Source organism: Mustelus asterias, chromosome 7 (genome assembly GCF_964213995.1).
Source record: "Mustelus asterias chromosome 7, sMusAst1.hap1.1, whole genome shotgun sequence".
Lineage (NCBI taxonomy): Eukaryota > Metazoa > Chordata > Chondrichthyes > Carcharhiniformes > Triakidae > Mustelus > Mustelus asterias.
Window position 1 is genome coordinate 40,762,339 of NC_135807.1, and position 17,541 is coordinate 40,779,879.

The following is a 17,541-nucleotide window of genomic DNA, read 5'->3' on the forward strand; positions in this document are numbered from 1 at the left end:
TGCACACTTGATATATCACGGCGGGTTCAGGGAAAGGTGCGGGTGGAGGTGTTAGGCGGTCTTCCTGCAATTGGGTCTATTGAAGACCTAAAGTAGCAGATCAATAGCCAGTCCAGATGAGAGATGAGGCATTACACCCCAAAAATACATAGACGTCAGCGTGTTTGTATAGGAATATAACAGACAGAATTCGGAATGCACCATTTCAAACCTCACATCCCTAATGGACTCCAGGAATGCATCCCATTTTCAAAGCCTGATTATCATACGTATAAATTAGGAGTGGGAGCAGACCTTAGGTATCATCTGAAATGTTGACAGAAATGGGATTAGAACCTACAAAGCCCCTACAAAGACTGGAACATTAATCCAGGCCCTTGCTGACTTTCTTACCTACCCTCCCTTTAATGCCTTCCTCCATTCCTCCAGCCTCTCAAACCGGCATCCATAACTTCCCCTTGTTTGGGGACTGCCTGTAGTTTCAACAGTGGCCACCATTCAAACTTGGCGCTGCTGGGAGGACAGAGTTGCTGCCCATTCAATTGGTCGACAGCTCTCGAAGACCAGATTTCCTCTTTGGCTCATTAATCCTGCTTCCAGGGTACAATTTTTGGTCGGTGGGCTCTATACTAACCTTTTAGTCTGGCGGATGGGTGGGGAGGAAGGAAATATGACACCCTGTAAAATCCAACCGATACATGATTTGGAAGAATGGCAGAGCAAACTCGATGGGCTGAATGGCCTACTTCAGTTCCTATGTGTTATGGATTTAACACAGGTTGCGTCCCCTGGCTGGGGTTTCAAGAACACATGACACCACTTACGATAAGGGGACATTTATTTATAACTGAGATGAGAAGAAATTTCTTTGATCAGAGGGTTTATGAATCTTTGAAATACTTTACTCCAGAGAGTTGTGGTTCCTCCATTGCTCAGCATATTTATCTCTACCTCCGCCCATCATCAGTGATAATTTTTCACCCATTTGTTAGTCTGTTTGCCTGCAGGCAATACATCTCAAAAAATAGTGGACAGTTCAATAAATCTTGATACGCTGACAGAGAATGGCCCAAGAGAGAGCAGATTAGTTTTTGACAAAGATGCAGATCCTGTAATTTAGTTTTAAAGGATCTGCTAACATTAGGAGATAGAGCAAAATTATCTTTTTTTTAAGAATGTTGAGAGCTTTGAGTTTTGCTGCTGTGGTGAAAATTGTCACAGCTGTCAAAATGTGAGCAGAGTTTTTACAGCAGGTTGTTAGGGCCATAGATCAGTTAGGTAGTAAACATCTTTTCCCAAAGGTAAGGGAGTCTAAAACAAGAGGGCATAGGTTTAAATTGAGAGGGGAGATATACAAAAGCGTCCAGAGGAGCAATTTTTTCACTCAGAGGGTGGTGAGTGTCTGGAACGAGCTGCCAGAGGGAGTAGTAGAGACGGGTACAATTTTGTCATTTAAAAAATGTTTAGATAGTTACGTGGGTAAGCTAGATATAGAGGGATATGGGCCAAATGCAGGCAATTGGGACTAGTTTAGTGGTAAAAACTGCACAGCATGGACAAGTTGGGCCGAAGGGTCTGTTTCCATGCTGTAAACCTCTATGACTCTATGTTGGGTGTGGAATAGCCCGACGCCTTCTCAGTGAGATTAAAGCTTTTAATAAAAAGATTTCTCTTCTCAGCTTTGTAGTTAGAATGCATTGATAGGGTAGGGAGAAGCCTCAAGAGCGAGCTGTGTAATTGTAATAACATTGAGTTAACACAGTGTGGTAGAGTTATGTGCCCCGAGTGTCTTCCTCACTTGTTCAGTCTGAGAAAGACAGACGAATAAAGTGATTTAGGGGCAGGCAGGAAAGTGGAGGTGGGGCAGAAGATCAGCTGTGAGCAGTGTGTGTAGTTTTGGTCTCTTTATTTAAAAAAATATGATTGCTTTAGAACCAGGTCAGATAAGGTTCACCAGACTCATTCCAAGGATGAAGGGGTTGTCTTATGAAGAATGGGAGATGATCTTATTGAAACATGCAAGATCTTGAGGGGGTTTCTCAATTGAGTGGATACCTGGAGGAGGTCAGCCTTGGGGAGATCTTTTTTCCCCCCCAAAGGGTCGTTGATTTTTTTTCTCCTGAAGGGTTGTTGAGGGCGGCACAGTAGCACAGTGGTTAGCACTTCTGCCTCACAGTAACAGGGACCCAGGTTCGATTCCCAGCTTGGGTCACTGTCTGTGCGAGTTCTGCATGTTCTCCCCGTGCCTGCGTGGGTTTCCTCTGGGTGCTCCCACAGTCCAAAAGATGTGGTGGTTAGGTGCGTTGGTCATGCTAAATTCTCTCTCAGTGTACCCGAACAGGTGCTGGAGTGTGGCGACTAGGGGATTTTCACAGTAACTTCATTGCAGTGTTAATGTAAGCCTACTTGTGACATTAATAAATAAACTTTAATGTGTGGAATTCTCTTACCCAGAAAGTATTGGAGGCTGGGTCTTTGAACTTGTTCAAGGTAGGGTTAGACAGATTTTTGTTAGGCAATGGAGTCAAGGATTATAGGGTTCAGACAGGAAAGTGGAGCCAAGACCACAACCAGATCAGCCGTGAGCTTCTTGAACGGTGGAGCAGGAAGAGCCAAATGACATTCCGCTGCTCTGATGTTCCTATCTGATTGTACTGAATGGTCAAGCAGGTGCGATGAGATCATTTCAAAACATGCGTATTCTGCTAATTTGTTGCATCTGTACTTCAGATTGACTGCAGAATGTACATTAATGAAAAGGTATTAATTTAAGAACACCAATATGGATTCTGAAATTTTAAAAAATTGTCAGAAATACACATATTAACCAAAATTCATGTTCTGACAGAAGGTCAAACCCCCCCCCCCCCCCCCCCCCCGGGCCTGCCATGATTCCCATGGTGGGTGGGACAGGAAAAATCCCCCCCTTTATGTTAACTCTGTCTACACCTCCCACTGCCTCGGCAAAGCAGCCAGCATAATTAAGGAGCCCACGCACCCCGGACATTCTCTCTTCCATCATCTTCCTTCGGGAAAAAGATACAAAAGTCTGAGGTCACATACCAACCGACTCAAGAACAGCTTCTTCCCTGCTGCTGTCAGACTTTTGAATGGACTTACCTTGCATTAAGTTGATCTTTCTCTACACCCTAGCTGTGACTGTAACACTACATTCTGCACTCTCTCCTTTCCTTCGCTATGAACGGTATGCTTCGTCTGCATAGCGTGCAAGAAACAATATTTTTCACTGTATGCTAATACGTGTGACAATAATAAATCAAAAATCGATGGAAGCACTTCCTAACTTCAAAAACTTCTATTAAATCAGTTTTCTATAATGATGTCTCTAAACTACTGTGACAAATATAAATCTGAATCCTCAGGTATCTTTGTGGCACCGTGGTTAGCACTACTGCCTCACAGCATCAGGGACCCGGGTTCAAATCCCGGCTTGGGTCACTGTCTGTGTGGAGTTTGCACGTTCTTCCCGTGTCTGCGTGGGTTTCCTCTGGGTGCTCCGGTTTCCTCCCACATTCTGAAAGACGTGCTGGTTAGGTGCATTGACCCGAACAGGTGGCGACTAGGGGATTTTCACAGTATCTTCATTGCAGTGTTAATGTAAGCCTCACTTGTGACTAATAAATAAACTTTACTTTAAAAAAACTCTTTTCACCCTACGCTATTTTTCCATCCTGCTTCCTACCAAAATGCATTAAATCATACTCTCCAAATTCATTGGCAAAGAATGACGTTCACCATCAATCCCACTCTCTCCAATCCGAGTAACACTCATCCATTCTAACCCTTTCCTTCCTTTATTGCCATCCATTTACCCTGTAACATATGCTGAATTTTTTTTATCAAACCTCCTGTGAGACTCTTCTCAAATGCCTTCAGAAAATCCTAAGTTATTGCATTTCCTTTAATGGTCGTCATTTCTCACAAGAATTTTGAAATTTGTCAAACATGACGCTGATATGCTGGAAGCCCCGGTTCTCAAATGCATCTCCAAGTGCTCAAGAATGTTTCTTTTAGTTGAAAGCACCTTATTTTTGAACAGAGATGTGTCATTGGTTTTGTCGGGCCTTGGAAGAGTGCCAGCTTTAGGATAGCAGTATATCACCGGTTGTTTCCTTAGCAGTTCAAACTCAGCATAGGATCACCATAACAGTGCCCATTACTATCCCTCAAAGCTAATGGAAGCAAGCTAGCTAGTGAGGTATAGCTCAAAACCTTTAATAAAAATATGCATAATCATAAAAACAAAGATTTTCAAAGATTCCCATTGAGGTGAGCACAGTTTGAGTGAGTGACAGGAAACAGAAAATTGTGATGAATGGTTGTTTTTCCGGCTGGTGGAAGGTTCATACCGAAGACTCAGTATTAGGATTACTGTCCTTCCTTGGTCCATATTATGGACCTAGCTTTGGGTGTGCAATTGCAAAATTTGCAGATGACACAAAACTTGGAAGCATTGTGAAATGTGAGGAGGACACGGGCACGGCGGCACAGTGGTCAGAATCATAGAATCCTTACAGTGCAGAAGGAGGTCATTCGGCCCATTGAGTCTGCACTGACCGCAATCCCACCCAACCCCTATTCCCATAACCATACTTATTTACCCTACTAACCCGCTGACACTAGGGTCAATTTAGCATGGCCAATCAACCTAACCTGCACACCTTTGGACTTTAGCAATGCTGTCTCAGGGCACTAGGAAGCCAGGTTCTATTCCGGCCTTAGGTGACTGTGGATTTTGCACGTTCTCCTTGTGTCTGTGTGGGTTTCCTTCGGGTGCTCCGGTTCTTCCCACACTCCAAAGATGTGCAGATCAGGTAGATTGGCCATACTAAATTGTCCTTTAATGTCCCAAAATGTCTTGGTTAGGGAGATTAGTGGGGTAAATGCTGGGTTATGGGGATAGGGAAGAGGGTGGGCCTGAATGGGATGCTCAGTTGGAGATTTGGTGCAAACTCAACGGGCCAAATGGCCTCCTTCTGCACTGCAGGGATTCTATGATAGTGATAGAGGTCAGAGACAGACTGGTGGAATGGGCAGACACGTGGCAGATAAAATTTAAAGCAGGGAAATGCAAAGTGATGCATTTTTGTAGAAACAATATAAAGGGTACCTTCTGAAGGGGGTTTCAGGAGTAGAGGGACCTAGGGGGGCATACATGCACAAATTGCTGAAGATAACAAGGCAGGTTGTGAAAACAGTTAAGGTCTACGGGATCCTAGGCTTTATAAATAGAGGCAAAGAGTACAAAACCTAGGAAGTTAAGGTGAATGTTTACATATTCTCTCTGTGGACAGCTATTAGCTGGTTTCGCTGGTTTCTGTGGCTATGACTCATCTTTCACTCCCTCCCCCTGAAGTATAAATATCTCCCACTTTCTATGCCTTTTAGCTTTGACAAAGGGTCGTCTGGACTCGAAACGTCAGCTCTTCTCTCTCCTTACAGATGCTGCCAGGCCTGCTGAGATTTTCCAGCATTTTCTCTTTTGAATCTTTACAAAACATTGGTTTGGCCTCAACCGGAGTAGCATCCCATTCTGGGCAGCACCCTTTAGGCAAAACGTGAAGGCTCCAAAGAGGGTGCAGAAAGGATTCACAAGAATGGTTTCAGGGCTGAGGGACTTCAGTGACATGGATAGAGTGAAGAGGTTGGAGCTGTTCTCAGAGCAGAGAAAGTGGAGAGGATATTTGACAGCAGCGTTCAAAATCATGAGGGGTTTGGACAGAGCAGATGGGGTGAAACTGTTCCAACTGGTGGGGAATGTTCAGGAATCAATTTAAGGTGAATGGCAAAAGAGTGAAAGGTGACAAGAGGAAAACATACTTTAGGCAGCGAGTGGTTAGGATATTGAATGCACTGCTCGAGAAAGTGTGGTGGAAGCAGATTCAATCGTGGCTTTTAAAAGGTAATTGGATAATTGAGAGAAAAAATTGCAGAGCGAGTGGAAAAGGTAAAGAATCGTACGAGCTGAACTGCTCTAGCAGGGAGCTGACATGGACATAACATGTCAAATAGCCTCATTGTGTGCTGGAACCGTTCTATGATTCAATCCATCAAAAGCCTCAACTAGATCATTTAAAAATCATAAAATACTGTATGTAGCTTTGACAAGGATAAAGATGATTAGTTTGGTGACTAAAATGACAGTTGATTTAAATTGATGAATTTAAATTTTTATGGCAGCATATCACGCCCTCAGGAAGTCTCAAATGCTTCATTATAACTTGCAATTGCAAATGCTTCTCGCCGGGAAATATGACAGCCACAGCACGTTCCCACCGACAGAAAATGGAGAAGACAAAAAATGTCCACTGCCACCCTCTGAGCAACTAGGGATGGGAAATAAATACCAGCCTTGTCAGCAATACCCATGTCCTGAGAGAAAACACAAAAAAACTCAGCCCTTTTTGCATTTTCTGTAAAAAAGATGATTCAGCCTATCATGCCTGTACTGGCTCCAGCTAGAAAAAACATATCCAATTAGTCCCACCCAACGCCCTACTGCTCTTTCGAAAACTTAAAAGTTTTAGAAGTTTATTTATTAGTGTCACAAGTAGCCTTACATTAATGCTGCAATGAAGTTACTGTGAAAATCTCCTAGTCGCCACACTCTAGCGCCTGTTCGGGTACACTGAGGGAGAATTTAGCATGGCCAATGCACCTAACCAGCACATCTTTGGATTGTGGGAGGAAACCAGAGCATCCGGAGGAAACCCACGCAGACACGGGGAGAATGTGTAAGATCCACACAGACAGTAACCCAAGCTCCTGGCACTGTGAGGTGGCAGCGCTAACCACTGTGCCACCATGCCATTCCTCATTGCCTCTTGAGTATTTGACTTCCAAATTGCGTGTTGCACACGCATGTTAGCTTTCAGTGACTTATGATCAAGAACAGCCAGGTCTCTTTGGACATCAACATTTTCCATTCTCTCACCATTTAAGAAATAATCTGCATTTCTGTTTTTCCCATCACAGTAGTAACTTCACATTTTTCCACATTATATTCCATCTGCAAAGTTCTTACCCACACACGTTGCCTCTTTACATCCTCTTCACAACTCATTCCCACCTAGTTTTGTCTCATCAGCAAACTTGGAAATATTACATTTGGCCCCCACATCCAAATCATTGCTATAACTGGGGGCCCAAGCACTGATTCTTGCTGTACTCCACTAGTCACAGCCTGCCAACCCAAGAATGATTAGTTTATTCCAACTCTGTTTTCTATCCGTTAACCAATTCTCAATCCATGTCTGTATATCACCCCCAATCCCATATGCTCCAATTTTGCTTATTAAACTCTGGGGGCCTTCTTGAAAGCTTCCTGAAAATCCAAGTACACCGCATTCACTGCTTCTCCCTCATCTATTCTACGAGTTACCTCAAAAAGCTATTAATTGTTTTCTCAAATGTGATTTCCCTCTCATAAATCCATGTTGACTCTGCCCAACCTTGCCATTATTTTCTAAGTGCCCGGTTATCACACCGTTTTATAATAGTCTTTAACATTTCTCTATGATGGAGGTCAGGCTAACAAGTCTGTCATTCTGCTTTTTCTCTCCTTCCTTCCTTAAATAGTGGGATGACATTTTCAACCTTCCAATCTGCAGGCACTATTCCAAGATCTCTAGAGTTTTGAAAGATGGGGCAGCATGGTGGCACAGTGGTTAGCACTGTTGCCTCACAGCTCCTGGGATCTGGGTTCGATTCCTGGCTTGGGTCACTGCCTGTGTGGAGTCTGCACGTTCTGCCCGTGTCTGCATGAATTTCCTCTGGGTACTCTGGTTTCCTCCAACAGTCCGAAGATGTGCAGGTTAGGTTGATTGGCCATGCTAAATTGCCCCTTAGTGTCCCGGGATGTGTAAATTAGAGGGATTAGCGGGGTAAATGTGTGGGGTTGTGGGGATAGGACCTGGGGTGGGATTGTTGTTGGTGCAGACTCAATGGGCCGAATGATCTCTTTCTGCACTGCAGAATTTCTATGATTCTATGATCACCAATGCATCCATTATCTCAAATATGATTTCTATCATCCTGGTACCTAAGAAAAACCAAGCAGTGTGGCTTAATGACAATCGGCCGGTGGCTCTGACATCCATCATAATGAAGTGCTTCGAAAGGCTAGTCATGGCACGAATCAATTCTAGCTTCTCGGACTTCCTGGATCCGCTACAGTTTGCCTACCGCCGCAACAGGTCCACAGCAGCCGCCATCTCCCTGGTCCTGCACTCAACCCTGGAACACCTAGATAACAAGGACACCTATGTCAGACTCCTATTTATTGACTACAGCTCAGTCTTCAACACCATTATTCCCACGAACCTCATCTCCAAACTCTGTGGGCTAGCCTCGGCACCTCCCTCTGCGACTGGATCCTGAACTTCCTAACTCACAGACCACAATCAGTAAGGATAGGCAACAACACCTCCTCCACGGTCATCCTCAACACTGGGGCCCCACAAGGCTGTGTTCTCAGCCCCCTATTTTACTCCTTATACACTTATGACTGTGTGGCCAAACTCCCCTCCAATTCAACTTTCAAGTTTGCTGACGACACCATCGTAGTGGGTCGCATCTCAAACAATGATGAGACAAGAGTACAGGAATGAGATAGAGAATCTGGTGAACTGGTGCGGCAACAATAATCTCTCCCTCAATGTCAACAAAATGAAGGAGACTGTCATTGACTTCAGGAAGTGTAGGGGAGCAAATGTCCCTGTCGACATCAACAGGGACAAAGTAGAAAGGGTCGAGAGCTTCAAGTTTTTAGGTGTCCAGTTCACCAACAACCTGTCCTGGTCCCCCCATGCGACACTATAGTTAAGAAAGCCCACCAACGCCTCTACTTTCTCCGAAGACTAAGGAAATTTGGCATGTCAGCTACGACTCTCATCTCTTACAGATGCACTATAGAAAGCATTCTTTCTGGTTGTATCACAGCTTGGTATGGCTCCTGCTCTGCCCAAGACTGCAAGAAACTACAAAAGGTCGTGAATGTAGCCCAATCCATCACGCAAACTAGCCTCCCATCCATTGACTCTGTCTACACTTCTGCTGCCTCGGCAAAGCAGCCAGCATAATTAAGGAGCCCACGCACCCCGGACATTCTCTCTTCCACCTTCTTCTGTCGGGAAAAAGATACAAAAGTCTGAGGTCACATACAAACCAACTCAAGAACAGCTTCTTACCTGTTGCCGTCAGACTTTTGAATGGACTTGCCTTGCATTAAGTTGATCTTTCTCTACACCCTAGCTATGGCTGTAACACTACATTCTGCACTCTCTCATTTCCTTCTCTATGAACGGTATGCTTTGTCTGTATAACGCACAAGAAACAATACTTTTCACTGTATGCTAATACATGTGACAATAATAAATCAAATCTAAATCTAAAGCCACCACTTTCAACACTCTGGCATTCAGATCATCAGGTCCAAGGGATTTATCAACTTTCAAATCCCAATAATTTCTCCAGCACTACTACTATAATTCACACTAATTTCTTTCAGCTCTTCAATCTCACTAGTCCCTTGGCTCTCCAATATTTCAGGGAAGGTTTTTTTGTTTCTTCCTCCGTGAAAAGAGACACACACAAACAGGGTGGCACGGTAGCAGAGTGGTTAGCACTGCTGCTTCACAGCTCCAGGGACCTGGGTTCGATTCCAGGCTCGGGTCACCGTCTGTGTGGAGTTTGCACATTCTCCTCGTGTCTGCGTGGGTTTCCTCCGGGTGCTCCAGTTTCCTCCCACTGGTCCAAAGATGTGCGGGTTAGGTTGATTGGCCATGCTAAAATTGCCCTTTAGTGTCCCGAGATGCGTAGGTTAGAGGGATTAGTGGGTAAAATATGTAGGGATATGGGGATAGGGCCTGGGTGGGATTGTGGTCGGTGCAGACTCGATGGGCCGAATGGCCTCTTTCTGTACTGTAGGATTTCTATGATACACACAAAGGATTTAGTTTTCTGCCATTTTCTTATAGCCCATTAGGAATTCTCCATTATCCGCCTGTAATGGGTCCACATTTGCCTTTACTAACCTTTCCCTTTTTACGTAGCTATAGTCATTTTTATATGTTCTTTGCTAGTTTAATTTCATATTCTATTTTCTCTTTTATCAATTTCTTGGTTCTCTTTTGATGAATTTTAAAATTCTCCCAATCCTCAGGTTCACTTTTTTTTAGGAACTTTATAAGCCTCCTCCTTTGATCTAATAAAACTCTTAGCTTCTTTTGTTAACCATGGTTGGATCACTTTTCCGACTGGCATTTTGTGCCTTAAAAGGAATATAAATTTGTTGCAAACCATGTATTAATTCTTTTAATGCTAGCCCACTGTCATACCTTTTGATATATTCCTCCAATTTACCTCAGGCAACTTGCTTCTCATAGATTAAAGACTGTCATTTTGGATTGAACTACATTACTTCATGTATAATTCCAGCATATTATGGCCACTCTTCCCTAAAGTCGCCTTTACAATGAGATTATCTGATTGCACAATACTAGATTGAAAACAGCCTGTCTCCAGTTGGCTACTTAGCTTACTTTTCTAGAGTACCACAATGTATACATTCCAGGAATGAGTCCTCCTCAGTATTAGTACTTGTTCAATCTATCTGTGGATTGAAGTCCCCCACGATTACTGTGTTACCCATGTTACATGCATTTTAATTTCCTGATTTATACTGTGCCCAACATTACCACTGCTTTTTGGTGGTCTACAAACAACTCCCACTTTCCCTTGCTGTTTCTTAGCTCCACCCAAGCTGATTCCACATCTTGAGATCTTCTGATCGAAAATCCTCTCCCACTAATGCATTGATTGCATCCTTTATTAACAGTGCTGCAACACCTTCCTTTCCTTTTTGCCTATTCTTCCTAAATGCCAAATATCCAGTCTTGGTCATCCTGCAGCCACGTCTCTGTAAAGGTAATGTCATATCTGTTTACTCCTATTTGTGCAATCAATTCATCTACCTTGTTGCGAATGCTGTGTGCATTCATAGAGGGCTTTTGATTCTGTCTTTTTATTTTCACAATATCGAGCCTTATTGCCTGGTGCACTCTTGTATTTGTATGCGCTGTCTCTTGCTGCCTCACTCTGATAACCATTTCCCTTATTGCTGTCCTGTTCACTTACCTTCTCCTCTCTCGTCAGTTTATCACATCTTACCTCACCTCCACTATTTGCTTCAAGCCCTCACTATTGCCCTAGTTATATGACACATCAGAACACTGGTCCCAGCATAGTTGAGATGAAGACTGTCCCAACTGTACAGCTCCCACTTTGCCCAAGGAATGAAAACCCATTCCTCCTTTGTCAATTTGTTTGTTGCTCAGATCATAACCATATACCTTTGAGCTTCTGCTCTGTAATTTAGCCTCTAGCTGTTCATACTCTCCAAGCAGACCCTCCTTCCTTGTCGTACCTATGTCATTGATACTAACGTGGACCACAACCAATGGATCCTCCCCTTCCATTGCAAGTTCCTCTCCAGCCTGGAGCAGATGTCCTGAATCCTGGCAGCGGGCAGGCAACACAGCCGTTTGAGCTCTCGCTACCAGCTCGAAAGAACTGGCTTTATCCTCCTGACCATACTGTCCCCTACTACCATTAAAGTCCTGTTAGCTCCTCCCATTAGAATGGCTTCCCATACCATGGTGTGATCCACTGTGTAGTCCTCCATTTCATCCCTACAGTGGAAGTGATGGTGTAGTGGTATTGTCACTAGACTAGTAATCCAGAAACCCAGGGTATGCCTTGGGTTTGAATCCCACTGTGGCAGATGGTGAAATTTGAATTCAATAAATATCTGTAATTCAAAGTCTAATGATGACCAAAAAACATTGTCGATTGTCATAAAAACCCATCTGGTTCGCTAATAAAGGGCGGCATGGTAGCACAGTGGTTAGTACTGCTGCTTCACAGCTCCAGGGACCTGGGTTCGATTCCCGGCTTGGGTCACTGTCTGTGTGGAGTTTGCACATTCTCCTCGTGTCTGCGTGAGTTTCCTCTGGGTGCTCCGGTTTCCTCCCACAGTCCAAAGATGTGCGGGTTAGGTTGATTGGCCATGCTAAAATTGCCCCTTAGTGTCCTGAGATGCGTAGGTTAGAGGGATTAGCGGGTAAAATATGTAGGGATATGGGGGTAGGGCCTGGGTGGGATTGTGGTCGGTACAGACTCGATGGGCCAATTGGCCTCTTTCTGTACTGTAGGGTTTCTATTATTCTATACCTTCTTGATTCCTTTACCTACTATTGGAAACTATTTCCCCTGATGGAGTCAATCGAGACCATTCCTGATTTTGAACACCTTGGTCAAATCTTCCCTTAACCACCATTGCTCTAAAAAGGTAAACAATCCCATTTGCTGGTGAAAGAAAAATTGTCTTCATAACACATTTGAAATCTTCAGACTGATGAAAAAGGTTTGTTCTTGTAATTTGAAAACTTGCAGTGGAATCCAGCAGCCTGGAATGTTACACTACAATAACGGCACCATGAAAATACAATTATTTACCACCGTTGTTAGTGGCCATTTGAATAATCAGATAATCACTATACCATAATCAGCTACAAAAGTCAAGCATTGTGGATAATGGAAATCTGAAATTAAAAACAGAAAATGCTGGAAATATACAGGGTCACACAACGTCTGTGGTCAGAACATTTTAGGTCAATAACCTTTCATGAGAACAGGGTTTGACTGATCTGATAACTGGCTGATTTGAATGGGTTTTCATGAGTGATAATTTTTTTCATATCTAGTGTATATGAGTGAAAGCCCTCTTACATTGTTATTCTTTTACATCCCCACATTCTTCCTGAGATTTGGTCATAATAAATACTGGGTCAGAGGCTATAGAAAGGGCATGGTGATATGGAGAAATGTGGGGCGGCACAGTGGTTAGCACTGCTGCCTCACAGCGCCAGGGACCCTGGTTCAATTCCGGCCTCAGGTCACTGTCTGCGTGGAGTTTGCACATTCTCCCCGTGTCTGCATGGGTTTCCTCCGTTTTCCTCCCACAGTCCAAAGATGTGCGGGTTAGGTTGATTAGCCATGCTAAATTGCCCCTTAGTGTCTGGGGATTAGCAGGGTAAATATGCAGGGTTACAGGAATAGGGCCTGGGTAGGATTGTGGTCGGTGTAGATTCAATGGACCAAATGGCCTCCTTCTGCACTGTAGGGATTCTATGGAAGGTGGCATGGGGGCTTGAGGGTGCATGGACATGGCATGTGAGTATGAGGGAGTATAGAGATGACCTGGGGATATGCAGGGGTGAAGGGGAGTGAGTAGTGAGGATTTGGAAGCCTGGGTCAAAATCCTAGAGAACTGAGGTTGGTTTATTAGTCATCCCATCTCGGCACTTGCCCGCCATAAACTGCCTCTGGAGACGATGGGCCTGACTTCAGCCCACAATGCTGCCCCAGAATGAAAGTATGGTGGATGAGGGGCCCTTTAAAGGAGATGGATCCGCCAAGTTGGCAACTTTCTACCTCGAGTTTCTTGCCTTGATGGCAAAGTTAATGTCATAAAAAGGAGGTTTATATTCCTTCTGGCAATGTTTGTGTCGTTGGCAAGGCCAGCATTTGTTGCCCATCCCCTATTGCCCTTGAGGTGAGTGGCTTGCTCTGCCATTTCAGAGGGCAGTTAAGAGTCAACCACATTGCTGTGTGTCTGGAGTCACATGTAGGCCAGAGCAGGTAAGGACGGCAGAACTCCTTCCCTGCTGGAGATTAGTAAACCAGATGGGTTTCCTGAATCGATGGTCACCATTCCTGAGACTAATTTAATATTCCAGATCTAAAGTTTATTTATTTATGAGTCACAAGTAGGCTTACATTAACACTGCATTGAAGTTACTATGAAAATCTATTAACTAAATTCAAATTCTACCAGCTGCAGTAGTGAGATTGGGGCCTACACTCCGAGTATTAGCCTGGGCTTCTGAATTACCAGTCCAGTGACATTAGCACTGCTTCATTAGAATAAAGTGCAGATTGGTTGGTGTTCAGCATGGTGAGTACTTTGTCTGTTGCAAACATCCAATGGGACATATTGTGCAAAGGTGGTGTGAATACATGAAAGCTTACCTGGAGAGGAAATTGGTGCATGGAAGAAAAGTCACATATAGACGAAAGCAGCATTCAACATCCTCATAAACAGACCTTTTCTCAGTGCAGGATTTCACTGTACAGTTCCTGTTAATTCATTGTTAATGCTTGACCACTAGACATAATATTGACTTCTTATTGAGGAGACAACTTTGTCAAAAATGAACATTTTCCAAAGCTAACAAGTTTTACAATTAATTAGTAACACCAAGCATAGTAGGCTTGCCCTAAAATAGTTCGGATACAAAGTGGCATAGTAAGAACTGGATTTAGGGTGATGACATTTCTTATAGGCTCCCGAGAAATAGCAGAACAACCATGTAACTTTGAATGATACTGTGGTACAGTAACTGGCCAACGGCTACATCATACCAAACGGCTAGGAAGTAAGTTTAGTGCAAGATCAGAGAGGATATTTTGCAAGATGAGGCATCATGTGAGACCATTATTTAACACTGTGCTAAACACCAATAAAGAATACAGAGTTTCATTTCCATACCTTCGTTAACAGTATCCATATACCATACTGCTCTGCAGACAGAGAACCTTTCACCTTTACACAGACCAGCATCAGGGACACTCCCAAAATTCCACTAAATAAAGAAAAACAGAACTTAGTGAATTAGAAATCCTTCAATTTTACACAGAACACTGGATGTGGCACAACAGTAATTTGATAATGATGCCAAAACAAACATTAAAATGTTAGCCTCAGCTATGTTCAGTCAAATCAAAATCAAATCCACTGAAACTGCCTTCTTGTGCTCCACCTGTCATCTAATGAATGAAGCCACTGCCTTATATAATGCTGAACAGTACAGAGTGAGGGGCAATCAGGAAGATTCTCCGCTGGTTGGTGCCCTACCAGGCATGAAGCAAGATGGTTATGGTTGTGGGAGATCAGTCATCTCAGTTCCCAGGCAATGACCATCTCCAACAAGAGAATCTAACCATCACCCCATGGTGTTCAATGACATTACCACTGCTCAATCCCCCACTATCAATATCCTGGGGTTTACCATTGACCAGAAACTCAACTGGATTAACCACATAAATGTTGTGACTACAAGAACAGCAGTCATGATGTGGAGATGCCGGCGTTGGACTGGGGTAAACACAGTAAGGAGTCTAACAACACCAGGTTAAAGTCCAACAGGTTTATTTGGTAGCAAACGCCACTCCAAAAGTTCCGAAAGCTAGTGGCGTTTGCTACCAAATAAACTTGTTGGGCTTTAACCTGGTGTTGTTAGACTCCTTACGACAAGAACAGGTCAGAGGCTAGGAATCCTGCAGCGAGTAACTCACCTCCTGACTCCCCAATTCCCCGTCCACAATCTTCAAGGCACAAATCAGGTGTATAATGGAATACTCGTCACCTGCCTGGGTGAGCACAGCTCCAACAACACTCAACAAAACTCAACACCATCCAGGACAAAACTGCCTGCTTGATTGGCATCCCTTCCACAAACATTCACTCTCTCCAACACCAGTGAACAGTAGCAGCTGTGTGTACTATCTACATGCACTGCAGAATCTCACCAAGGCTCCTTAAGTAAGCACCTTCCAACTCCATGACCACTACCATCTAGAATGACAAGAGCAGCAGATACCTGGGAACACCACCACCTGCAAGTTCCCCTCCAACAATTAAAAAAAATGGGCGGCACGGTAGCGCAATGGTTAGCACTGTTGCCTCACAGCTCCAGGGACCTGGGTTCGATTCCCGGCTTGGGTCACTGTCTGAGTGGAGTTTGCGCATTCTCCCTGTGTCTGCCTGGGTTCCCTCCGGGTGCTCTGATTTCCTCCCACAGTCCAAAGATGTGTGGGTTAGGTTGATTGACCATGCTAAATTGCCCCTTAGTGTCCCGGGATGTGTAGGTTAGAGGGATTTAGCCGGGTATATGTGTGGGGTTGTGGGGATAGGGCCTGGAGTGGGATTGTTGTCGGTGCAGACTCGATGGGCCGAATGGTTTCCTTCTGCGCACATAGGATTCTATGATGATTTCTATGAACCACTCACCATCCTGGCTTGGAAATATATCACCATTCCTTCACTGTCACAAGGTCAAATTCCTTCCGTTACAGCTTGGTTGGTGCACCTACACCACATGGACTGCAATGGTTCAGGAAGGCAGTTCACCATCACCTTCTCAGGGGGCAATTTGGGATGGGCAATAAATGCTGGCCTAACCAGCGAAGCCCAAATCCCATGAATGAATGAAAATGCAGCAGGTTTAGTTCCACTGAAGGCATTATTTAGAGCCCTGTGATAAACTTAAACATCCTACATTCGAACAAGAAAGATTCATCAGGATTCCTGGTCCCATTATTACCCTGCAACCTCAGGGAGAAAATTTACATCCATGGATTGGGCATAACTCTAATGCCTTCCATGATGAAATAGCTAGCCAACATTTCTAATGTAAAGTCACACATCAAGTATAGCCACTTTGGTGAGTTAATGGAGCGTGTGAAATCATGTTGGCCTTTATTGGAAAGGTCGAATACAGGTGCATGGATGTGTTGTTGCAATTATAGAAGGCCTTGGTGAGGCCAAACCTAGAGTATTGTGTGCAGTTTTGGTCTTCTTTTCTGAGGAAGGATGTTCTTGCTCTCGAAGGAGTGCAGTGAAAGTTTACCAGGCTGATTCTGGGGATGACTGATGTCTGAGGAGAGATTGACTAGGTTAGGATTGTTTTCGCTGGAGTTCAGACGAATGAGGGGGGGATCTCAGAGACTTACAAAATCCTAACAGGACTAGACAGGGTAGATGCAGGGAGGATTGTGGGGGATTCCAGGACCAGGGGTCACAGTCTGAGGATTCGGGGCAGACCATTTAGGACGGAGATGAGGAGACATTTCTTCAGCCAAAGAGTGGTGAGCTTGTGGAATTCATTACCACAGGAAATAATTGATGTCAAAACATTGAATGTATTCAAGAGGTGGCTAGATATAGCAATTGGGGCGAATGGGATCAAAGGTTATGGGGAGAAAGCAGGATTAGGCTATTGAGTTGGACGATCAGCCATGATTGTGATGAATGGCGGAGCAGGCTCGAAGGGCCAAATGGCCTCCTCCTAACTTCTATGTTTCTATATCCCTGTAATTGGGTATTGAAAAAAGGTGATAAAACTCAATGAACTGGTTCAGTTTAGTAATGACGTGGCATTGGATTTATGGCTTCTGAAACATAAAAGCAAGCATTACAGAAAGTCCAGATTTTCAAATGGCTTATGTAAAAATAACAAAGATCCTGAGTAGGATGTACAAACATGAAAGAATTTCCACATGAATAGGCCTTTTGGAAAATAAATTAGACATGCACACCCTTAGGTTAAGATTACTCAGGAAAATGCTTATGCCAAAGAGCGAGAACCTGTGCTGCAGAAACCGGATATAATTTGCTTG

General features: G+C 44.0%; 1 protein-coding gene across 1 annotated transcript in view; it reads right to left on the bottom strand.

The window, feature by feature from the left end:
* Positions 1–17,541, bottom strand: part of slc35d4 (solute carrier family 35 member D4) — a 151,831-nt gene that overhangs the window by 54,975 nt on the left and 79,315 nt on the right. Inside the window, exon 13 of the mRNA XM_078215930.1 lies at positions 14,633–14,726. Within this exon, the coding sequence (XP_078072056.1) occupies positions 14,633–14,726 (94 nt within the window). The remainder of the gene's footprint in view (positions 1–14,632; positions 14,727–17,541) is intronic.